The sequence below is a fragment of the Scyliorhinus torazame genome, chromosome 15 (genome assembly GCF_047496885.1).
Source record: "Scyliorhinus torazame isolate Kashiwa2021f chromosome 15, sScyTor2.1, whole genome shotgun sequence".
Taxonomy (NCBI): domain Eukaryota; kingdom Metazoa; phylum Chordata; class Chondrichthyes; order Carcharhiniformes; family Scyliorhinidae; genus Scyliorhinus; species Scyliorhinus torazame.
The window spans coordinates 184,188,238-184,214,354 of record NC_092721.1 but is presented as its reverse complement, the minus strand read 5'-3'; the positions used below and the strand labels follow the sequence as shown (position 1 = coordinate 184,214,354).

Below are 26,117 nucleotides of genomic sequence, written 5' to 3'. Positions count from 1 at the left end.
TTCACTAATTCCTTTTGGTGAATGAAGTCTGCCGTTGTTTCCTGTTCTGACCTATGTATGAATCCAGACTCTCAGAATATGGTTGACTCTTAAGTTCCCCTGAAATGACCCAACAAGCCAGTCATTTTCAAGGAGGTGGCTGACCACCATCACCTTAAGGTCGATTAGGGATGGGATAATAACTGCTGGCCTTGCCAGCAAGCCCACATCCCATGAATGAACTGAAGAAACTCCACAGGATAAGAGCAATTTGTGCTCTTCTATGTGATCCCAGGCCTGGAGGGATTTTCTTATGAGGAGAGGTTGAGTAGGTTGGGCCTGTACTCATTGGAGTTTAGAAGAATGGGAGGCGACCATATTGAAACATATAGGATTCTCAGAGGGCTTGACAGGTTAAATGCTGAGAGGTTGTTTCCTCTTGTGGGAGAGTTTAGTACCAGAGGACGCAATCTCAGAGTAAGGAGTTGCCCATTTAAAACAGATGAAGAGGAATTTCCTCTCTGAAGGCAATAAATCTGTGGAATTCTTTATTGCAGAGGGCTGCTGAGCTGTTAGTATGTTCAAGGCTGAGATACAGGTTTTTAATCAGTAAGGGAATTGAGGGTCATGGGGATAAGGCAGAAAAGTGAGTTGATGATATCAGATCATTCATTATCTCCTTGAATGGTGGAGCAGACTGGTTGGGCTGAATGACCTACTTCTGCTCCTATGTCTTATGGAGACACTGTTGTGGATGAATTGACATAATCAATGAGCGAACAATATTTTTCTCCATAACATGCAGTCCAAAGACTTGTAGTTAATTTCTTCAAACTCGTTTCCATTGACTCTCCAACCAGACATACCATATGTTTCTGCTTCAAAATGGTTTTCAGTAGACCCACATCACTTTGTTATTTCTCTTCAAGCGGTCTGTTTTCTTTCCGGTGTCGGTTTGTTAAATCCTGTTCTTCCATTTAAAGTAAACTTTGTGTTATTTGGCATTTCACCAACCAGAGAATCCTCTACTAACCAGAATTTCTGATGTTCCCCTGACATGAAGCGTCATTTACCAGCTGGAAGCAATTACACAGTTATCCAGAGCCTGTACATGTGCACTGTTTTATATTTTAATATAGTTTTTATTGTATTATTGAAGATTATTATTATGCCTTACGGTAGCATAGTGGATGGCACTGTGGCTTCACAGCGCCAGGGTCCCAGGTTTGATTCCCGGCTTGGGTCACTCTGTGTGGAGTTTGCACATTCCCCCCGTGTCCGTGGGTTTCCTCCGGGTGCTCCGCCAAGTCCCGAAAGAAGTGCTGTTAGGTGAATTGGACATTCCGAATTCTTCCTCTGTGTGCCTGAACAGGCGCCGGAATGTGGCGACTAGGGGCTTTTCGCCGTAACTTCATTGCAGTGTTAATGTAAGTGTACTTGTGACAATAAAGATTATTATTATTATTATAAGTAAAAAGAGTACTGTTCTTTTACTTCCTGAATCCTTGCATTTTAGTTCATGCTACAAATATTGTGTTGTATTCCATTGATAGATTTTTGATGAACTGGCACCACTCATTCCCCCGTGTGTGCTGAATAATAAAGATGTTCCAGTATATCTCCTAGTTGTTGTTACTCAAGCAAACCTGTCTAAATTATAGTGCAGGCGAATGTGAATTAATGGGTCACTTTCAGGTTGACAGGCTGTTAGTAGAGGGTTTGCTGTTGCTGATGATGCAAAGTTAAGTGGGAAAGTAAGTCCTAAGATGGGCATGGTGTCTGCAAAGGGATATAGGACAGCCTGAGTAAAGTGGGCAAGGGGTTTATATATGGTATATAATGTGAAGCAATTAGGTATTCATTTTGGCAGGAAAGAGAAAAACAGAATATTTTGTATGGTGCGAGACTGACAAAGGCAGGTGTTCAGAGAGATTTGGGTGTCCTTTATTGGCTGGACTTAAGAAGAATGAAAGGTGATCTCATTGAAAAATATCAGATTTTGAGTGAGTCTGACATGGTAAACTCTGAAAGGATGTTTCCCCTGGCTGAAGAGTCTAGAAATAGGCTGCAGAGTCTCAGGATAACTGGGCGGTGTTATGGCCAGGGTTTAGAGAACCCCAAAGTGTATCATGGAGTTCACCTGACCCACAACTTTTAATAGATTGTGGTATGGGGAGCACACGGCCCACTCTACAGGAGTGATACAGCAGAAATGGAAAAGTATTTTTTAAAGCAAAACAATGTTTATTCTAGGAACTCAAGTTAACCTTTTTAAAACATACAGTGAACATCTTGGCAACCATCAATTCAAATACAACCCCCAAAGAATACAACACTAAGTAATCCTTTAAGCTTTCCTTTTAGCATCCAAATGACTTAAAAACAAAACCTTTAACAGAAGCACATTAGGTAAAAGTCACTACTGAAAATATTTATAATTCTGAATTCACCAAATGATCAAGAGATAGTCTTTTCATGGCAGAGAGAACAGCAGTACAGCTGCTGTGTCTAGCTTCAGCTCCAACACTGAAAACAAAACTAAAACGCACCCTGCAGCAAACAGCCTAAAACGAAAGTAAAAAGCTGACACAGCCCAGCTCCACCCACTCTGACATCACTGCAGTATTAAACACCCATTTCTTAAAGGTACTCTCACATGACAGCGGCCATCTCAAACTAAGGTGATGAAGAATTTCTTCAGTCAGACGATTGTGAATCTTAGAATTCTGTAGCCCAGAGAGCTGTGGATGTTCAGTCGTTGGGAATATTCAAGGCTGTGATCAATAAATTCTTGAAATCTGAAGGGATCAAGGGATATGGGATTGAGAGGGAAAGTGAAGATTAAAGATCACTCCTGATCTTATTAAATGATGCAGGAGACTCATGTTTGTAGGGCCTATTTCTCCTATTTATTATGTTCATATATAATTTTTTGAAAACATTTTCAATTTTTCAGAGTACCGAAGCAAAGGCTTCAGGATCTCTGTCATATAAATTATTCATGACAAGCTGAATTAATGAGCTAAACTAGTTCCTGGCGTTAAGGAGGGCCTATTTCTTATGTTCATATATACTTTTTTGAAAACTCTTTTCAATTTTTCAGAGTACCGAAGCAAAGGCTTCAGGATCTCTATCATATAAATTATTAATGGAAAGCTGAATTAATGTGCTAAACTAGTTCCTGACGTTAAGGAAAATATGGGGTTAAAAATATCCAGAAACTATAGTTGTTCAAATTTACGCATCTTCAAATGGAGTCCCGGTGTGAACTCTTAAGTATCTTCTAGCTATACAAAACATTAAGTCAAGCGTAAATTAAAACAGAAAATGTGGAAATGCATGCAGTCGGGCTTAATCGTGGGGAGCGAAACAATGTTGAAGTTTGAGACTGATGACCCAGACCCGAAATGTTAACTTTATTTCCATCTCTACAAATGCTCTCTGAACTGCTGAATATTTCCAGCATCTTGATGTTTTTATTTCAGATGTCTGGCATTGTGGTAATTTGATTTTATGTTACTGATTCACGCAAGCAAATGTATTTATCTGAATGAGTAGCAGTCAGTATCAAACAGGCAACTCTTGTATTTTTTGTCTGTTAAATAACTATGCATTTTCTTCAAGGACATAGAAGCTAAGAAGGAAGCACAGAAAGAGAAGGAGATAGATGAACAGGAAGCCAATGCTTCAGCGCTCCATCGGAGCAGAACACCGCTGGATAAGGACCTTATAAATACCGGCATATATGAGTCTTCTGGGAAACAAAGCTTACCACTTGTTCAGCTTGTGCAGCAGTTATTGAGGTACTGATGACAAATTCTGTTGCATGTCTGGTTTCCTGCACCTCAATTTGCTCCCCATCACTCCTTAAGTGAGCTGTGTGTGCTTAAATGTGACACAGACCCCAATGTTTCTCCCAATGATCATTCTTTGTGTGAGACGTTGAGTGTTGTCAAATGATTGAATTGGCAGTGTTAGGAACAATTATATTTGTGATTTAAGAAATATGGAGCATGGTTTCAATTGCATTTAGTTTTTTTTTTTTGTAAGCTAAGAAATCTGTGGAATGACTCCTGGCAAAAGGGTCACGTTTTCTGGATTTGTTTGAATGCATGCATTTTTAATAAAGTTTACAACCCTTGAAGTGAAGGGATGGGTTACAAAAGGGTTAGTAATTTAGTGAATTTTGGGGGGGTGGGAGGGAAACACAAAGTAGAAAAAACTGTACCGTTGCCTAGTGACGGGTCCAGTGAGAGACACAGACACGGGGAGAGACCAACAAGTTCAGAGTGTGTATCTAAGAGAGTGAAGACGGGGTTAGAACAAACAAAGAACAAAGAAAAGTACAGCACAGGAACAGGCCCTATGGCCCTCCAAGCCTGCGCCGACCATGGTGTCGGTCTAAACTACAATCTTCTACACTTCCGGGGTCCGTATCCCTCTATTACCATCCTATTCATGTATTTGTCAAGATGCCCCTTAAACGTCACTATTGTCCCTGCTTCCACCACCTCCTTCGGCAGCGAGTTCCAGGCTCCCACTACCCTCTGTAAAAAAAACTTACCTCGTACATCTCCTCTAAACCTTGCCCTCGCACTATGCCCCCTAGTAATTGACCCCTCCAACCTGGGAAAAAGTCTCTGACTATCCACTCTGTCTATGCCCCTCATAATTTTGTAGACCTCTATCAGGTCGCCCCTCACCGTCCTTCGCTCCAGTGAGAACAAACCAAGTTTATTCAACCTCTCCTCATAGCTAATGCCCTCCATACCAGGCAACATCCTGGTAAATCTCTTCTGCACCCTCTTTAAAGCCTCCACATCCTTCTGTGACGACCAGAATTGAGCACTATACTCCAAGTGTGGCCTAACTAAGGTTGTATACAGCTGCAACATGACTTGCCAATTTTTATACTCAATGCCTTCTTGACAACCTTCTCCACCCGTGTGCCCCTTTCAGTGACCTGTGGACCTGTACACCTAAGCTCTCTGCTAAGAGATACTACATGGCTGCTGGGAGACAGAGTTTATGGAGCTTGTATTTGCTCTGTAGTTGAAGGGATAGTGAGTTTTGTTTGTGATTTTACATGTATCATGTGAGAGATAACAGCTGGGGAAAAATATCTAGTGAATGCTCAGAAATCCACTGCAAGAGAGCTATTTGACAACTGGGCCAGTGTTCAAGTAGTGGTAAACCTTCACTGCATTTTTGTGTTTAAGGTTATTGCTGGGATAAAAGGTGTGAGTTTGACACATTTCCTGGTGTTTGTATTGACATCTTTCCAACCTTTTGTCAGGTGTACTACAGTTCATTTTTCATTGTTTAATATATTTTATTCCTTATGTTAAAAGTTCACACGTAAACCCCTGTGAATCTGTTCAGTAACTTACCTCCATGGTTTCTTGGAACAAGCAGATCGGATCTGTCAAGCCAGGTTTCACCCTGGGATCTAATTTGTCCAGTATTAACATCAGCTGGGATCATAACACAAGGAAATGTACCACAGCCTGATTGTGCCATAAGATCATTATATGAATCTTGGGAATTGTGTTTTTCTGCTGAGTTACCTATCTTTAGAGGGCTAAGTGCTGCAATTCTCTAAGTGCTGCAATTCTCTCCAGATTATTAAGGAATGGTACCTATTAAAAGTTCATGTGTGGATACCAGCAGCAGCAACAACAACTTTTATATACGTAGGACATTTAATATAATAAAACGGCCTTGGGCGATTTTCAGGAACATTGTAAAAAAAAAAAACGCTCAACACCAAGCCACTTAGATATTCGGTCCAATGATCAAAAGCTGATAAAGAGGTAGCCTGTAAGAACTGTCTTAAAGGAGGAAAGTGAGAAAAAGAGGTGGAAAGCTGTAAGGAGATAATTCAGAATTTCGGGCCCAAGCAACTGAAGATACCGCCACCAGTGGTGGAGCATTAAAATTGGGGATGTGCAAGAGATCAGAATTAGACGGTGCTGATATTTTGCAGCTTCGTGGCGTTGGAGGCGATTACAGAGATGGGGAGGGGCAGAGCCATGGAGGGATTTGAAGACTGGATGGGAATTTTAAAATCGCAATGTTGCTTGACAGGTAGCCAGTCAGCGAGCATGGTGATAGGGGTGTGCGAGTTAAGATGTAGGCAGCAGAGCTTTGGATGACATGTTTGTCGAAGATAGAATGTGGGAGGCCAGCCAGTGGTGCATTTGAACGGTCATGTCTTGAGGCAACAAAGGCATGAATGGCAGCCAATGAACTGAGGCATGGCTGTAGTTGGGCTATGTTACAGAGGTGGAGACGGGCAGTCTTTAATGATTGCACAGGTATGACGTCCAACACTTACGCCAGCGTCAAATGTGACATCAAGGTTGTGAACAGACTGGCTTAGTCTCAGCCTCTTGTCAGGGAGAGGATGGAGTCAGTTGCTATGGAATGGAGTTTGAGGTGGTCCCAAAAACAATGGCTTTTGTTTTCCCAATATTTAATTGGGGGAGATTTCTGCTCATCCAGTATTGTATGACGGATAAGGGTCTGATAATTTAACAACAGCGGTGGGAGACAGAACTCAGCATCGTCCGTGTACATGTTCAAACTACACTACTTTCTGATGATGTCGGCGAGGGGCAGGAAGTAGGTGAGAAATAGGGAGGTGTTCAAGCATAGATCCTTGGGGGACACCAGAGATAATGGAACAGGATGAAAAGCCATTGTAAATTAATTATTCATTGCCTATGATTAGACAGATAGGAATGGAGTCAGATGAGAGTAGTCTTACCCAGCTGGGCGGCAATGGAGAAGCATTGGAGGAGGATGGTGTGATCAGCCATGAAGACAGGTTGATCAGCTGCATTCAGGATTAGGCTCAGCTGCAATGCTTTCTGTGACTCACAGCACTCTGCTTTTGGGTGGTGGCTGCATGGGTAAAGTGATAGAAGGCACCTAGCATCCATCAAGGATTTGGCATCTTAAAAAGAAAGGGTGAAGAAAACGTTGGAAAGTAAAAAGTTAAGAGAAAACAAAACAAATGCATTTTAGAATGACGTTGAACTTTTTTTTTTCCCCAAAGAAACATTGCATCTCAAAGCATCGCTAAGTTGAAGGATGTTACTCGCCACATTTCTTCTTCTTTGGACCATGAGCACTTCAATCAAGAAAGGTCAGCTTCTTTGGATCTGTTGCTGCGATTTCAGCGTCTGCTGATCAGCAAACTTTACCCGGGTGTAAATTTCAGTTATGAGACCAATGGATATAGTAAGTGAATTTCTGATAAACTTTCCTTATGCAGTTAATGAGCTGCTAATGTGATGCAAATCCAGCTTCTGGTTCAGAGGATTTAGTTGAGAATTTGGAGTAAAACTGCAATGATCCAATTCCAATTTGGTTTGAAGAAAGTGGGGATTGTTTTCTCAACTCTACTGTTGGCTCAAAGAGAATGATATGTGATATGTCTGAATTGTTACAGTTGTTGGGCAATACTTTGTTCTAATTATGAAAGTTTTTAATTTGATCAGTATTTTAAAAATTAGGTGACTAATACCCTTTTGTTTTTTACCTTTTGCACAAATGGTGTGCTTTTATTTTGTTTTTGCTTTTACTGTTTATGATTTGAATTTGATTAGCTCAAGCAGTAATTATCATGTATTCTTTGCAGGTCCTGAGCTTTTAGGAGTGGGTTCATTGCTTAAAAAGTATATTGCCCTTCTGTGTACACACATAGGCGACATTTTGCCAGTGGCAACCAACATTGCTTCAACTAGTTACAGGCATTTTGCAGAGGTGTCTCATATTCTTGAAGGAGATTTGACAGGTAACCAGTTCTCGTGTTACATTTAAAAAATAATAGTTTAGGAGCTTGTGTATTTTTTCTCAATGCCCCTGAAATATGCAGATGGTACAGTTGATGCATTATAGACCATGCTTGCACGTTTGCAGTTCTGTCAAAGACTGATCTAAAACATAATATTTTCTGTTGTGTAGAGAGCTACTGTTTACCCTGCTGAGCATTTACAACATTTTCAGTTTTTCTTTTAGATTTCTAGTACCTACAGTATTCTACTTTTTCTTCAACCAATGTAACATAATGTTCAAAATATAAATCCGATAATCATTGTTGATTATATGAGAGTTTAGTAGTTATGTTATTTATGTTATGGGCCTGTAATCTAGGGATTTATGCTTATAATCTGGAGAATGAAAGTTTAAATCCCACCAGCTTTAAAAGAAATACGCTGGAAGGAAAAAGCTGCAATCCCTGAAAATGAACATGGCGTGGCAACACTCTGTCTTGAGACGATAGTTTGTGCTTTGGCGGTCACCTCTGTGTTTACCCTCTCCTGTAGGTGTCCTACTCTGGAATGGCAGTCTCTGGAAGGTGCAGAATGTGTTGGCCTCCATTTTCTCTGGGTCTCTTCGCAGCCAGCTGTGCTTTCAGTTTCTACTTGCCGCTTCCAATGCCCCTCCAAACAGTCAGCCTCCAGAGGTCGTGGCCGCCAGTGACCTGTCTCTCTCTTGTCAATGACCATGAAGTTATTGCCTGTTGTAAAAACCTATGGCTCGCTACCATGTCCTTTAGATAATGGAACCTGTTGTCCTTAACTGTCCTGGTCTATACGTGACTTCAGTTTACTCTTAATTATCTTTTGAAATGGACTAGGTACATTGGACTTAGGAGAAAGGGTAGGCCATTCAGCCCAGCCAGCCACAGTTGTGTCATTTAGTTGTATTGAGGAAGGTGGCTCTCCATCACATTATCGGCATCTACGGGTGGACATTAAGTTTCAGTCTAGACCAAAATGCCTTTATTTGTCACAACCCGGTTCTACTTTCTTTGCTACGGTTTGGGCTAAATTCAAGTATTCTTTATCCAGCTTGTCTTCGGTGAAATAATTTTTTTTGACAAGTGGCACAGTGGTTAGCACTGCTGCCTCATAGCGCCAGGGACCGGATTCAGTTCCAGTCTTGGGTCAATGTCTGTGTGTCTGTGTGGAGTTTGTATGTTCTCCCTGTGTCTGCGTGGGTTTCTGCTGGTTACTCTGGTTTCCTCCCACAGTTCAAAGATGTGCGGGTTAGGTGGATTGGCCATGATAAATTGCCCCTTAGCATCCAGGGATGTGCAGGTTAGGTTACGGGAATAGGGCGGGGTGGATGTGGGAGTGGACACTGGTAGAGTGCTCATTCGAAGGGTTGGTGCAGACTTGATGGGCGGAATGACCTCTTTCTGCACTGTAGGTATTCTATGAAACCTTCTCTTCTCATCTCTGCTATTGTGTGGTTTAGACTGTCCCATTGGTTTATGAACAGGAACTGACATGGCTCTGTTCTCAAGATATCTCTGAAGTGATGGAAGAACACATGCTGTCAAGATATGTAGCTCAGTCTAATTGTGTTTATTAAGTAGTAGATGTATGGGCAAAAATATCAAAATTTGCAGATTATAGCAAAATAGGACGTACTGTGAGAAGGATAGCAATTGGCTTCAAGAGAACAGGCTGGTGAAGTGAGCGGACATGTACCAGATGAAATTCAATGCAGAGAAGTGTGAAGTGATGCATTTTGCTGATAAGAACAATTGAAGATGATATAAATGAAGGGCAAAATTCTGAACTGGATGCTGGAACAGAGACACTTCAGGGTTATCCATTGAAGGTATCAGGGTGGTAGAGTATGTAGTTAAATGGACTTTATTCATTGGGATGTGGAATACAAATATGATTAATTTTTATAAAACTGTGGCTGAGCCTCAACTGGAGTACTATGTTTGTGAAAGGTTTAGAGAGGGTGCAAAAAAGAGAATGGTTCCAGAGATGAGGGACTTCAGTTATATGGATGGACTGGAGAAGGTAGATAGATTGGGACTAACGGAGTTGCAGAGAGCTGGTAAGGACAAGACAGGCCGAATGGCCTCCTGTGCTGTAACCAGTCGACAGTTTTATAAAAATGCATTAAATAGCGTGTGCTATTTCATTTAAATTCACACCATCTATTCCAAAAATAATGAATTCCAAACTGTTCTGTTCAATAACTTTACAATATATTTGAGTATAGGTAAGTGAAACGATATCCTTCCCAATTAAATGAAAAATGTGTTCAGCAAAACTAATGTCAAAGAGACTTGTCCGATCGCACTAACTGATCAATTACCAATAGTTTCCCTTTCAGTTCTGGCATTATCACTAAATGTCTTGGTAAACCATTGTTCCCAGGTAATTCAGACACCAGATTTTGTACTGTTCTTTCTGGTTAGTCCCATTTAAGAGCTTGTTTATTTTTTTCCCCTGCTCTTGAGTTCACAACCAAAAATCTTGATCCGTCCTTTCTTCTTGACAATTAAATTCCAACCTGTTCAGATTTTAAATTTGAGTTGAGCAGTTAATATATTTTGCAATCAACTGTATCCATTGAGAATAAAGGGTATTGCTTGGTGTTTCAAAATGTAAAGTTTTGGTGCTGCTTTTGTGTCTTTTTCTTTCGCTCCCAATTTTCACCCTGTAAGAAAATCTTTTTGAAGTTGGTGAGGGAAATAAAGCTTTGAGTACTGTCTGCTTAACTTTAACATAAAGACATTCTCCCCGTGTTTGTGTGGGTTTCACCTCCACAACCCAAAGATGTGCAGGGTAGGTGGATTGGCCACACTAAATTGCCCCTTAACTGGAAAAAATGAATTGGGTACTCTTAATTTATTTAAAAAAAAACTTTAATATAGAGTAACTTGTCTTTTAAATGCAGAATTTCAACCTTGATAAGTTAGTTAATGGAGACGTACAAAGGACACTTCTGTTTTGGCTGTTCTATTCTCTTTCTGTTTTGATGTAGGTGTTCTGCTTCCCGAGCTGGTGGTTTGTGTTGTGCTGCTTCTCACAAAAAATGCTGGACTGATGCAGGAAGCTGGGGCTATCCCCTTGTTGGCTGGATTGCTGGAACATTTGGACAGATTTAACCAATTGGCACCTGGCAAAGAAAGGGACGATAATGATGATTTAGCATGGCCTGGAATAATGGGTATGTCATTCAACTATAAAATAATGGACAAACTTGGCTTTAAAGCAATTTAAAATGATTGGCAAAAGAACCAGAGGTGACCAGAGGAAACGTGTTTTTGCACAAGTGACTAAGATCTGGAATGCCTGCCTGTGTGTGTGGTGGGGTCGATTCACTTCTGTCTTTCAAAGGGTGTTAAATAATTATCCAAGAAGGAAAGATTTTCAGAGCAATGGGAGAAGAGTGGGAAATGGGACAAGGTGAGTTGGTCTTGCAGAGAAACCAACACAGTATCGACGCTCCGAATGGCCATCACCTATGCTGTACCATTCCAGGATTGGACTGCAGGTGGACTGGGAAAATCTGGTTGGTAGTGGATCCCAAGAAATGGAATTTGTGGAATGTCTAAGAGATGGTTTTTTGGAGCAGCTTGTGACAGAACCTACTAGGGAACAGGCAATTCTGGATTTGGTGATGTGTAATGAGGCAGACTTGATTAGGGAACTTGAGGTGAAGGAACCCTTAGGGAGCAGTGACCACAATATGATAGAATTTACCCTGCCGTTTGAGAGGGAGAAGCTGGAATCAGATGTAACGGTATTACAATTAAATAAGGGTAACTACAAAGACATGACGGAGGAGCTGGCCAGAGTTGATCGGAAAAGGAGCCTAGCAGGGAAATCAGTGGAACAGCAATGGCAGGAATATTTTAGGGTTAGTAGGGAGGCACAACAGAAATTCATCCCAAGGAGGAGGAGACATGCTAAGGGAAGGACAAGGCATCCATGGCTGACGAGGGATGTCAAGGACAGCATAAAGGCTAAAGAAAGCATACAAAGTGGCGAGTTTTAGTGGGGAACCAGAGGATTGGGAAGCCTTTAAAAGCGAGTAGAGGACAACTAAAAAAGCAATAAGGTGGGAGAAGATGAAGTACGAGTGCAAGCTAGCTAGTAATATAAAGGAAGATAGGAAGACATTTTTTCAATATATAAAAGGTAAAAGAGAGGCAAAAATAGACATTGGACCACTAGAAAATGTGGCTGGAGAAGTAATAATAGGAAACAAAGAAATGGCAGACAAACTGAATAGTTACTTTGCATCAGTCTTCACAGTGGAAGACACCAGTGGGTGCCAGAGCTCCAGGAGAACCAGGGGGCAGAGGTGAGTGTAGTGACCATTACTAAGGTGAAAGCTCTGGGGAAACTGAAAGGTCTGAAGGTGGATAGGTCACCTGGACTGGATGGACTACACCCCAAGGTCCTAAAAGAGATAGCTGAGGAAATTGTGGAGGCATTAGTGATGATCTTTCAGGAATCACTGGAAGCAGGAAGGGTCCCAGAGGACTGGAAGGTGGCGAATGTAACACCACTGTTTAAGAAGGGAGGGAGGCAGAAGAAGGGATATTATAGGCTGGTTAGCCTGACTTCGGTCATTGGTAAGATTTTAGAGTCTTATTAACAATGAGATTGCGAAGCACTTGGAAGTGCACGGTAAAATAGCACTGAGTCAGCACGGCTTTGTCAAAGGGAGGTCGTGTCTGACAAACCTGTTCGAATTCTTTGAGGAGGTAACAAGGAATTTAGACAAAGGAGAACCAGTGGACGTGATTTATTTAGATTTCCAGAAGGCCTTTGACAAGGTGCCGCATAGGAGACTGTTAAATAAGTTAAGAGCTCATGGTGTTCAGGGTAAGATTCTGGCATGGATAGAGGATTGGCTGACTGGCAGAAGGCAAAGAGTGGGTTAAAGGGGTCTTTTTCAGGATGGCAGCCGGTGACTAGTGGTGTGCCTCAGGGGTCTGTGCTAGGACCACAACTTTTTACAATATACAATAATGATCTGGAAGAAGGTACTGAAGGCACTGTTGCTAAGTTTGCAGATGATACAAAGATCTGTAGAGGGACAGATAGTATTGAGGAAGCAAGGGGGCTGCAGAAGGACTTGGACAAGCTAGGAGAGTGGGCAGTGAAGTGGAAAATGAAATGCAATGTGGAAAAGTGTGAGGTTATGCACTTTGGAAGGAGGAATTTAGGCATAGACTATTTTCTGAATGGGAATTGCTTCGGAAAGCAGAAGCACAAAGGAACTTGAGAATGCTTGTTCATGATTCTCTTAAGATTAATGTGCAGGTTCAGTCGGCAGTTAAGAAGGCAAAAGCAATGTTAGCATTCATGTTAAGAGGGCTAGAATACAAGACCAGGTATGTACTTCTGAGGCTGTATAAGGCTCTGGTCAGACCCCTTTTGGAGTACTGTGAGCAGTTTTGGGCCCCATATCTAAGGAAGGATGTGCTGGCCTTGGAAAGGGTCCAGAGGAGGTTCGCAAGAATGATCCCTCGAATGAAGAACTTGTTGTATGAGGAACGTTTGAGGACTCTGGGTCTGTACTCATTGGAGTTTAGAAGAATGAGAGGGGATCTTATTGAAAAGTACAAGATACTGCAAGGGCTGGATAGAGTGGACGTGGAGAGGATGTTTCCACTTGTAGGAAAAACTAGAACCAGAGGACACCATCTCCGATTAAAGGGACGATCCTTTAAAACCGAGATGAGGAGGAATTTCTTCAGCCAGAGGGTGGTGAATCTGTGGAACACTTTGCCACAGAAAGCTGTGGAGGCCAATTCACTGAGTGTCTTTAAGACAGGGATAGATAGGTTATTGATTAATAAGGGAATCAGGGGTGATGGGGAGAAGGCAGGAGAATGGGGACGAGAAAATATCAGCCATGATTGAATGGCGGAGCAGACTCGATGGGCCGAGTGGCCTAATTCTGCTCCTATGTCTTATGGTCTTCTGATTCTAAAAAAAAATACTTGAACTGGAGTCAAGTTGTCTGTCTTTTCAATTTTGATTGTGATCTAGAGATTTTTTTTAAATTTGAATCATCAGTTTTTGTAATGTATGGTTTTCCAGGTTCATTCTTCACAAATCACAGCTCACGGAATAATGAGGAGGTTACTCTGATTAGAAAAGCTGATCTTGAGAATCATAATAAAGACGGTGGCTTTTGGACAGTAATTGATGCAAAGGTTTATGACATCAAAGATTTCCAGACACAATCATTGAGTGGGAGCAGCATACTTGGTGAGATTAATTTATAATATTTCAAAAGGAATTTAACTGATTATGGTGAACGTGACAAGTCAATTCGCTCTGGTTTAATTTAACCAGATTGAAACACACAATCCCCATCGCCATGCTTTTGACTAATGTCTTCTGACATACCACAAAACACAAACCCTTGACACTATCACAAACACAGAAATGTAAATTTGTGCTAAATCCTTTCCAGAGCCTGGTGAGATTTTTGCTGCTCAAAATAATCTTGACTTTCTTTGAACCAATCAAGATTTCTGTGAATGTTTTTTTTAACCATAACTTGGTGAGTGCTTTGAACAAAAAGTGCTTCTTTCCCCTCCCCTGGATTTCATCTTGTAGCAAGACAGCACAGCAATAATAGTGCTGGCTGCGCAGGTAGATATTACTTTGTGTTGTTATGACCAGGTGAGAAGATGCAGACTGTCTCCCTTTGATCCTGTCCCTTAAATAGCGACGGGTTCCGATAGATCTTTAAATTTTAGGAAATGCCTCTCCCTTTGCATTCCCCTTGGGTAATTTGTTTGTGTTTCATCTTCAACTTGGAAGGTGGCCTCGAATTTTAAAGTAGTTTCTACTGTCTCATTTCAAATTGCAGAAGTTTCAATCAGTTGAAAGTTTGAAAATCCTATTTTCAAAATTATAATGTATAGCGTGTGACCGCGTACAAACCTTAGTGTTATCATTCAGGCTAATTACACCAGGGGTAGCAGAGCTATCAAACTCTGCACTGATTCACTCACCCTGGAGCACACAAAAGTAGTGTATTACGGCTCAGTAAACCGGGGGCCGGTTTAGCTGGTTGGCTGGACAGCTGGTTTGTAATGCAGAGTGAGGCCAACAGCGCGCGTTCAATTCACATACTTGCTGAGGTTATTCATGAAGGACTCGCCTTCTCCCTCAAAGGGGAAACCAATCGATGGTCATCTGGGACTATGGCGACTTTACATACTTTTGCTCAACCTGACTCAGGAGCTACCACACGAACGTTGTAGATATCCATCTCTGGCAAGTCATGAGAATTTTTTTCTGGAGCTTTGCAACCAATGCACCTCAAGTGTCTTCCTGTGCTAGAATACTTTGAATTTGTTGATGTCTGTAGGGGAAACATTCACCTTAAAGAACACCACTGGCTGACAGCTAGCCAAGTGCTCCCATTGACACAGGACCTGGGGAGAAAAAACCCTCATGCACTGATCTGAAAACTTGTAGCCTGTACTGAGACATAATGCACCCGCTACAAACTGATGACAGCCTTGCGTCACAATGGCGCACCTCTCGGTTGACTGCAAACGTCACAAACTGCAACCTGTTGACTGACCGAAGTCCCAGGTTTCAACCATCCATGGGAAATCTGGACTATCCATAACCACATGAGGATAGACCAAGCAAGATGTGGCCCCTTACTGCAGAAGTGGAATATGAGGAACAGCTGAAATTGTGACAGTGATCACCCAAGTCAGACCATCGTCCACATCCTGAACTGGAGAGATCTATCCCTCATGGCATCACGACCACTCATACTGCATCAACTGAAGCTAATGAATTGACATTGAACAATTGGAGGAATTTCTTGCTCTGCTAGTGGTGGGTTGGGGGCAACAAATTTGGTGTGATGGGAAAGTCAGTTTCCCACCAGCGGGGAGCAAGTTTTTTCTTCCGACTCTCACGACAGGGGAAAGGCTGATAATGTTGGGATAAATTGCACCTCAAGAATGCTCATTAAAAGGCCAACTCGCTGGAATTACATTATTTGTCCCGATTAAGTGCCCTGTCAGTGATAATTATAAAGAACTGGGGCACGGGTCGGAGAATTGCTGGGGGCTGGCGTGAATCTCGCCCCCGCCGTGTCCCGAATTCTCTGCCGACAGAGAATCGGCAGGGGCGGGAATCGCGCTGCGCCGGTCGGCGGGCCCCCCCCCCCCGGCGATTCTCCGGCCCGCGATGGGCCAAGTCCCGCCGCTGTCAACCCTCGCCAGCCTGCGTGGATTGAACCACTTACCTTACCGGCTGGAGCAGACAGTGCGGGCGGGCTCCGGGGTCCTGTGCGGGACGCGGGGCGATCTGGCCCCGGGGGTTGCCCCGACGGTGGCCTGGCCCGCGATCGGGGCCCACTGATCAGCGGGCGGGCCTGTGCCGTGGGGGCACTCTTTTTCTTCAGCCTTCGCCATGGTCTTCACTATGGCGGAGGCGGAAGAGACCCCCTCCACTGCGCATGCGCGGGGATGCCGTGAGCGGCCGCTGACGCTCCCGCGCATGCGTCGCCTGGCGAAGTCCTTTTGCCGCTGGCTGGCGTGGCGCCAAAGGCCTTTCCCGCCAGCCGACAGGGCGGAAATCGCTCCGGCGCTGGCCTAGCCCCTCAACGTGAGGGCTTGGCCCTCTCCGCACCTTTTGGGGCGGCCCGAAGCCGGAGTGGTTCCCGCCACTCCATTACACCGGATTCCCCCGCCCCGCCGGGTAGGGGAGAATCCCGGCCCTATTTCTCAACAGTATATATGTGGCATGCACCTAGTGAGTTTCACTTCATCAACAAAGAACAAAGCAAAGTACAGCACAGGAACAGGCCCTTCGGCTCTCCAAGCCTGCGCCGACCATGCTGCCCGTCTAAACTAAAATCTTCTACACTTCCGGGGTCCGTATCCCTCTATTCCCATCCTATTCATGTATTTGTCAAGATGCCCCTTAAACGTCACTATCGTCCCTGCTTTCACCACCACCTCCGGCAGCGAGTTCCAGGCACCCACTACCCTCTGTGTAAAAAAAAAACTTACCTCGTACATCTCCTCTAAACCTTGCCCCTCGCACTTTAAACCTATGCCCCCTAGCAATTGACCCCTCTACCCTGGGGAAAAGTCTCTGATTATCCACTCTTGTCTATGCCCCTCATTATTTTGTAGATCTCTATTAGCCACCCTCAACCTCCTTCGTCCCAGTGAGAACAAACAAAGTTTATTCAACGTCTCCTCATAGCTAATGCCTTCATACCAGGCAACAACCTGGTAAATCTCACCTGCACTCTCTCTAAAGCTTCCACATCCTTCTGGTAGTGTGGCGACCAGAATTGAACACTATGCTCCAAGTGTGGCCTTACTAAGGTTGTATACAGCTGCAACATGACTTGCCAATTTTTATACTCAATGCCGCGGACAATGAAGGCAAGCATGCCGTATGCCTTCTTGACTACCTTCTCCACCTGTGTTGCCCCTTTCAGTGACAAACTACTTTGAGGTATGTAGACGCTTCTTAGTTCAATGTTAATAATAATAATAATAATAATCGTTTATTGTCATACGTAGGCTTCAATGAAATTACTGTGAAAAGTTAACAACATTGCTGCAATATTCTGGGTGCTTGCTTCACAAGCTATGCCAAGGCTGGACTTGAGGCAAGATCAGCAGGGTGGGGGAAAACTGATGCAGTACTGGGTGGTGGGTGGTGGACCATGGGGGTTATCACAGCGGGGGTGGGAGGTGGTGGTGGGTGGATGGGAGACTGAGGCATAGCTGAGGATGGAACACAGAGGAAGGCATGACGGTGGGGTCAGGGGTGGCATTGGTGGTGGTGGTAAAGGAGCAGTGTGGTGCTGTGAAAGACTCTTGGGGCAGGAGTTATAAGACTGCCCAAGGAAGAATTATAGATTGGCCAGTGGCTGCGGCCATGCAACTGGTGAAAGATGGAGCAGATAGTCCTCTAGCTGTATGGGCCATTTTAGAGGGTTCTTCATGGACACCAACGAATGGTGTGTAGGGCGTGGTCAGCGAATTAAGGCATTTGGACCTGAGAGTTGGAGTCTGTACTGGGAAGCAGAGGGAACAGTAACATTGATGGGATGCACTTGCATTTGGTATGTGGGCAAATTCAAAGTCATAGGCGGATATTTTGTGGTCTCATGCGATGGGTCTGTGAAAGTGAGAGGCGGTTCACCTCTAGAAAGGGAAGAGTGGGATCAACTAATGACATGGGGGCATCAACTTTGAAGGGAATGAGGGGAGAACAAAGATATCTATGTGCACAACACCAGGGTTAAGAGTAACGTGTGTGTGTGGGGGGGTGGGGGGTGGGGGGTGGGGAGGTTGAATAGTTGCAGGAGGAATGGGAATTAAGAGGTTGGGACTGAATTAAGAGGATGGGAGGAAGTTACTGGGTGACGGGGAGGTTGGAAGGTATTGGTGGCACTCAAGTTAGTATCATCTTTGTCTTTAGAGAGTAATGACGCAGTTGGAAGAAGTGGATAAAATGATGTGTCTCGAGGCATGTGGGAGGATTTCTCACTATAAATTGGGCCAATTGAAGGGACATCCTAATAATTATGTGCTCAAGACATAGAGAACAAGGCTATACTGGGAACTGTTTTTGTGGGTCAAATGCCCATTGAAGCAAGATAGCAACTGTCACAAATGGTGTGCATTCATGCGGCAATCCATTAAGGTTTGGGGCTACATTTGAGTTGTTTTGATTGGGCATCTGCCTGTGACAGAGGTGTGTAAATAGGGAAGGAGGATCAAAGAATCCGGGACCGTGCGTGCTGGACACGAGATACATGTGCACGTCAACCCTCGATATTCTCATTTTAAAGGTCACGGCTTCCGGGGCGCAACACTTAGTCATGACATTAATGACAAGGCCTGGTTAGTGTTTGGGCTAATTGAGGCAAGGTGGCAATAGGCTCATGAGGGTTACAAGACTTTGGTGCATGCACCCTGGTCAAGAGCCTCTTTATTGTTGCACAGTCATGTTGAAACGGATGCTTGGTCACCTGTGGGCCTTCAGGATGTGCATCAGCTGCAGGGGGCGGCCTGCCGATGCCATGTTTGGATTGTGTGCGGGTCTAGGTTGTAAACTGGCTTTCTGGCTTGAAGGTGGTGGGAGACCTTCAAGGGGAACGTGCAATGATGTCTCAAATTTATTTTTCATAGATACAAGGAAGAGTGGAGAATGTAGGTTGCAGGCAATGCTGCCGTTTTGATAGCTTTAATGCAAATTAGGAGAAGGGCCCGTTGCCATTTGGACAACTCCCGAAGACCATTGCCAGAGGGACGTGTGCCTGCAGGGTCTCAGGAAGACCCAAATGCTGACGAAGATGGACCAAGTTCACAAAGATGTTTAGAGAGGCCAAAGGTCAACAGAAGGTGCTGCTCACACATGGAGTTGAGTGAAAGACAGTGCTTCAGATGCCTTCATTTGTCTGTGAATGTGGTAGCTCATATTTTGCATATTTTCCATGAGGAACCTGTGCTGCGCACACTGGGGGCATCCATTGTTGGTTGCACTTAAGGTTACCGCTACGCTCAACATTTTTGCCTGAGGATCCTTCCAGGACTCACTGGGGAGGCTACCAGAGTTGTGGGATTCACAACAATCTCCGGTTTCCTGCAGGTTCAGCGTACCATCAACTGTACACATGTGACCTTGAGAGCTCCCGGCAGCAGCCTCTGAAATGCATTAATAGGAAAGAATTTCACTCTTTCAATGACCAGCTTATTTGTGATCTCAGAAAACTGATCATGCATGTTTGTGCTGGGTACCCAGGGAGCTCTCCCGACTCTTACATCTTGAATCACTTGTGGATGCCATTGATTTTTGAGGGCCCACAATGTGTTGCCAGAGGAAGACTAGGAGGAGCTACATCTCGTCTTGGACAAGGAATATGTTGAAGGTTTTGGATTTGCAGGGGTGAGAATTCAGATGAGCCAAACGAGGATGCCATTGCATGCGAACAATGCAAAAGATGTGCCCTTGACATAGCTGCAAGATTTCAGAAGAAGGAAGGTGAAAAAAAGTTGATTCAAGTGCAATCCTCCTCATGCTTCGATGCATGGGAGACACTCTCTCATGAAAAATCATCAATCTGAAAATGTTAACCGAGGAATCATAAATCTCATTGAACCCGAAGAATGGGGGTGTCCTTGGAATGCACAGTAGCTTAGAGAGTATGTGGCTGCTGTATTTAAGGATAAGCACTCTGTCAGCACACATCCTTGAACAACTACACATTGACAACAGGTCAGCACGGCAGCACAATGGTTAGCACAGTTGCTTCACAGCTCCAGGGTCCCAGGTTCGATACCCTGCTTGGATCACTGTCTGTGTACAGTCTGCACATTCTCCTTGTGTTTGCGTAGGTTTCCTCAGAGTGCTCCCGTTTCCTCCCACAGTCCAAAGATGTGTGCAGGTTAGGTGGATTGGCCATGATAAATTGTCCTTTGTGTCCAAAAAGGTTGGGTGGGTTTACTGAGTTACAGGGTTGCGGGGATAGGGTGGAGGTGTGGGCACAAGTAGGTGCTCTTTCCAAGGGCCGGTGCGGACCCGATGGGCCGAATGTCCTCCTGCACTGTAAAGTCTATGATTCTATGAACACATTGAGCAATTTTTGCTCTGCCCTAATTATTTCTTCTCAACAGCAAAGAATGCACCTGTGGACCAGTGGAACATTTCCATCTTCCCGTACTAACCGTGTGCGTATGATGGCCATGTAGCATAGAATTATGACTCTTTTCTGCCGTAGATCGATATTGAATGGAGAATTGGTGGAGACTGTTAAACTTGCTTTCACTTGTTGATGCTATTTGTATAATGCATGCAATGATAATTCCCAATGGCAATGTCTGTTAGCAATGCTATTGGCAGTTAATAAAAAGTTCCAAGCAGGCTCATACAGAGTCTAATATATTGTTCTTTGGTGTGGCTAATTGTCCAATGATTGGAAAAGGGAAACCGGAAAATTAGTTTAATTATATGGCTGATTAGAATAATGATTTTGACGCCGTTTCGCTTTAAGGGATTGTCCCTTTAATTTATCCCTCGGTTCATATGATTTTGTTTACTTAGTTATCTGTGTTAAACAAAATAGTTGGAATGTTGATTGACCGAACAAGAGATTGCCCCAGTGTGTAAAGACAAAGGAGGAGCTGGGAAGAAAATAAATGGTTCTCCCATCACACAGTCGAAGTGAGAGTTCCAACTCACTTGGCTTGTGTTATGTTTTAACAATTATAGTCACCCATGTCCTATTTCTTGTCAATGTCTTTAATTTCTTCTCATTCATAATTTCAGCTACACTAAAAAATTATGGCCACTTTTTCTAATGTACCACTATTGACATTTTGTTTTCTTTTCGTCTTTACCTGGGACAGGTACAATTTAATTTACATGTCGACCAGATTACTTGCCTGCTTTTGGGCATGTAAGTATAGGAATTTTGAACCCATGTAATGAGATCTGCCTGCCAGTATTCCTTGTTTGCATTGTTGAACCGTGGATGATTCCACATTTTGGGTCTGGAGATATTAATGCTATGTGCCTTACTCTACTCTTCTTTGCTGATAAAGAGTGCGCTTGACCGCATTTATGGGGAAGTAGGTGTCCAGGGATCTTGCGACTGAAAGAGGTTGATTTGAGACTGTAAACCTTTGAAAGGGAAGAACTGCTCAAAATCTGTCTCCTGTATTAGTTGAAACAAAAATAGTAGATTCAATCCCAATTGTGAAGAGGTTGACAAAATTTAGTGTTCATTCATCCAAAGGCCCATCCCAGAAAAACCCAGACAATTTTATAAGTATAATTGTTACTGGTAGGATGTTTCTTTGTTTTAAATGGTGGTGATAGCTGGGTATTTTTACTTTCAGCTCAGTTTGCTGGAGAAGACCCAGTGGTTGCATTGGATGCTGCCCTCCAGTTTGAAGACACTCGTGAATCAATGCAGGCATTCTGTGTTGGCCAATATGTGGAGGTACAGAAGCATTTAGCAAAGCTGTGCACGATCTATTCCATTGTTACATCAGTGTTTTAATGAATGGGTTAATTGTTCTTCATTTCCATTATTAAGTCTCTTTTTAAGAGAGTTTATGTTACACTACATGTTACTGTTGGCAATGTAAACAAAATAAACATAACATTTCATCACACTTCAGACTTGAGTATTTTTTTTGATTTGTTTAATAGCTTTTTAATCTCTCTTTCCTTGCCTCTCCAATATAGCCAGATCAGGAAGTAGTCACCACACCCGACCTTGGCAGCTTGTCTTCACCTCTGATAGACACTGAAAGGAATCTTGGTCTCCTCCTAGGATTACACGCATCATATCTGGGAATGAGCACTCCTTTGTCGCCTCTGGAGATCGAATGTGGCAGTTAGTATGCTGATGATAGATAATACACCAATACCCTGCTATTTATAATACTTTGAGGATTGCTGAGTTTTGTATTGCATCTAAAGTATAAAATGATTTAGCTCTGTTATTGGCAACATCTCCTTTTCTGGTGAAGAATCTACCCTTTCAAATGGCTTAAAATATTCTATCTGAGTTTTACAAATTTGGCTCTTCAAAGCATAAGCTTCTATAATTTTGAGATTGGGCAATTTTAGCAGTTAGGACCTCACTGAGTACTTTTGACTATGATTTTTGTTATGTGAATGTCAGGTGGATATCTTTATGCTTAAGTACAAAAAGGAGGTAGTTGGAGAACCTATGATGATCAAGTGCAAGGACCTTGCAGTTCAGAGAGGCTTTCTTAGTTTGCGCTGCTTAAATGGAGTCTCCTGCTGACTGAACTGATTGGCCAGATGGCCATGCAGCATCTTTGACTGCCATTGTGCTGATCCAAGGCTATAATATGTAAAATTGAGGGTTGCAAAAAGAAACTGTGGAAGGTCTTACAGTTCATGAACAAAGAACAAAGAAAAGTACAGCACAGGAACAGGCCCTTCGGCCCTCCATGCCTGTGCCGACCATGCTGCCCGTCTAAACTAAAATCTTCTACACTTCCGGGGTCTGCATCCCTCTATTCCCATCCTATTCATGTATTTGTCAAGATGACCCTTAAACGTCACTATCGTCCCTGCTTCCAGCACCACCTCTGGCAGCGAGTTCCAGGCACCCACTACCCTCTGCGTAAAAAAAACTTTCCTCATACATCTCTAAACCTTTCACCTCGCACCTTAAACCTATGCCCCCTAGTAATTGATCCCTCTACCCTGGGAAAAAGTCTCTGACTATCCACTCTTGTCTATGCCCCTCATAATTTTGTAGACCTCTACCAGGTCGCCCCTCAACCTCCTTCGTTCCAGTGAGAACAAACCAAGTTTATTCAACTTCTCATGCTTTTGATAGTTGAGAGAAATATAACACTTATCAGGTTAAGCTTGCACTACTGCCTGAAAAGAAGGCTTGAATTTATCACGCTATTTCATTAATGTAAAAAATGTATAATTGTTTGTAGAATTAACATAATTTCTTAATTTCGCAGAGTGGCTGCAATCTTCCCTTTTCTCTGGTGGCTTGCAGACGAGCCAGATTCATTACAGTTACAACGAGGAGAAAGATGAGGACCATTGCAGCTCCACCACCACGCCAGATAAGACCAAACTCTATGTACGAAACTTAACATTCGGTGATCACACTCAGCCATTCCTGCAGGCGATTGCAGACAACACCATTCAAGACCACAATGTAAAGGTGCGTGTTTCAAACAACCAACTTCTGAAAACCGAAGTAAAATATCTGCTTTTATCCAAGACTTAAAATAGTTAACTTGCAGTGTATACAATATATTGTTAAGTACATTTTCACAGTAAATTCATTGCAGTGTTAATGTAAGCCTACTTGTGACAATAATAAAGATTATTATTGTTTTGTACAAATTTGTGCAAAGGTTCCTCTGTGGATGAAAGGAGACCTGGAATACAAATTGCAATGCTGTGGTTGGATGGGGGAAACAGTGATTTCAGTTGTTTGCTGGCTTTATGTGCCAAGGGCAGACCAGTTGATTCAGTCGGAGTTCATTGAAACTGAATTTGAAGGAATTGCAGAATCGGTATGAGAAACTGCCCCGATTTAAGGCTTCAATTTGCTGCTGTTCACTGCAGTTGTAACGGCAGATGTTGGTGTGCCTGAAATTCTGGGCACCTCCTGATGAGCACCCATGAATGGATGCAATTGGTACAAACCTGCCATGCTGACCTGGGAATGTGGCTGGACTTGTACTTGGGCGAATTGACTTGTGAACCAGAGAAAGCAGTCAAACAATTTGATCATACATAGTTTTAGTGTTGTTATCTTGGTAGATACTCGAGCCAGTTGTGTAAATAAAGGTTACTTACAAATTATTGGATACTGTTATGAATTTCAGCCTGCTATAAATATCATGTGTTCAGTGATGTAATTTGCTCTGTTAAGTACTCTGAGTACCCGACTTAGATGGGAGTTAACTTGCACTGCTGAATTTTAAAGCATTTCATTTTGAGTGTAATTGTCCGCATTGTTCTTCAAATCTTGTTTAATGCTACTGTTTCTGTGTTATTTTGTTCATATTGACTCGCTTGTGTTCCATTGGCAGGATTTCCTGTGCCAAATAGAGCGCTACTGCAAACAGTGCCACCTGACAACGCCAATCACTTTCCCTCCTGAGCATCCTGTGGAAGATGTCGGGCGATTGCTGTTGTGTTGTCTCCTGAAGCATCAGGATTTAGGTTGGACCCTTTGCTGTTCCTGTTTCTGAAAATAGCATTCGTTTTAATAATTTGCATCCATTAACTTAACACATGATGCGTCTCAAAAGCCAATGCCAGAATCTTTTTGGGTTTGAACAGATCTCCTATTCTAATTTTTCCCCCATATAATTTATTTTGTTAGATACCTAGAACTGTCAAAACAGTTTCCACTTATTCTCTGCTATTTGAGACACCAGATCAATGTTCTTCCTGATTTGTACTCCTGTCGTTTATCCTTCCCCATGTATGTTCGTTTGTCAATGTCATCGGCATGCATGTGTCAGCTGTGGCTCATTTGGTAACACTCTCTCTAAACCACACTGGTTCTGAGTTCAAGCTGCACTCCAGGGCTTGAGCACGTAACATCAAGGTTGATATTCCAGTGCAGTACTGAGGGAGCACTGCACAGTTGGAGGCATGTTGGAGTCATCAACACGAGCTGCGATTTGTCTGTTCACTTCGCTGTAAAAGATCCCATGACACTACAGCATTTTGAAGAAGAGCAGGCCAGTTATTCTCAGTGTCCCGGTCAATACCTATCCCTCAATCAGCATCAAAAAACAGATTACCTGGTCGTTATCACATTGTTGGCCACATTCCTAAAAACTGTCAGCAGAATATTAATGATGTGGAGTTGCCAGCGTTGGACAGGGGTGAGCACAGTAAGAAGTCTTACAACACCAGGTTAAAGTCCAACAGGTTTGTTTCAATTCACTAGCTTTTGGAGCACTGCTCCTTCCTCAGGTGAATGAAGAGGTCGGTTCCAGAAATGGGTACCACCATTACACGTGAGAACACCACCCACCAGGTACGCGGTACATACTCGTGCGACTCGGCCAACGTTGTCTACCTCATACACTGCAGGAAACAATGTCCCGAAGCGTGGTACATTGGCGAGACCATGCAAACGCTGCGACAACACATTGCGTGACAATCGGCAGGCAGGAATGTTCCCTTCCAGTCGGAGAACACTTCAGCAGTCAAGGGCATTCAGCCTCTGATTTCCGGGTAAGCGTTTTCCAAGGCAGCCTCAGGACGCGCGACAACGCAGAATCGCCGAGCAGATACCTATAGCCAAGTTCCGCACACATGAGTACAGCCTCAACCGGGACCTTGGATTCATGTCGCATTACATTCAATCCCCACCATCTGGCCTGGACTGCGAAATCCAACCAATTGTTCTGGATTGAGACAATTCACACCTCTTTAACCTGGGAATACCCCTCTCTCTGGATCTGTAAAGACTTAATTACCTGCAAATGCTCGCATTCAAAGTATTGTCTTGCATCTTTGACTTTGTCTATATATATGTTTCTGGAACCTACCTCTTCATTCACCTGAGGAAGGAGCAGTGCTCTGAAAGCGAGTGATTTGAAACAAACCTGTTGGATTTTAACCTGGTGTTGTAAGATGTCTTACAGAATATTGATGTTAGACTGTGATGTTGACAACTAAGGCAGAAGAGTTTCCAATCCCTAATTGCAGTGCTGAAACAAACTCTAATTTTGCTATATGCAATATGCTATATGCAATAAACTATAATGAATAGGTTAGTTGTTCTCTTGTGTTCATATATTTTCATAT

At 43.2% G+C, this 26,117-nt stretch overlaps 1 protein-coding gene across 13 annotated transcripts in view; it reads left to right on the top strand.

The window, feature by feature from the left end:
* herc2 (HECT and RLD domain containing E3 ubiquitin protein ligase 2) overlaps positions 1–26,117 on the top strand; it is a 344,572-nt gene that overhangs the window by 101,466 nt on the left and 216,989 nt on the right. For all 13 annotated transcript variants that reach the window (XM_072477237.1, XM_072477227.1, XM_072477236.1 and 10 more), the window contains exons 19-27: positions 3,604–3,782; positions 7,040–7,224; positions 7,625–7,780; positions 10,786–10,971; positions 13,863–14,033; positions 21,671–21,774; positions 22,023–22,173; positions 23,291–23,499; positions 24,380–24,512. In XM_072477237.1, coding sequence (XP_072333338.1) covers positions 3,604–3,782; positions 7,040–7,224; positions 7,625–7,780; positions 10,786–10,971; positions 13,863–14,033; positions 21,671–21,774; positions 22,023–22,173; positions 23,291–23,499; positions 24,380–24,512 — 1,474 coding nt within the window. The remainder of the gene's footprint in view (positions 1–3,603; positions 3,783–7,039; positions 7,225–7,624; positions 7,781–10,785; positions 10,972–13,862; positions 14,034–21,670; positions 21,775–22,022; positions 22,174–23,290; positions 23,500–24,379; positions 24,513–26,117) is intronic.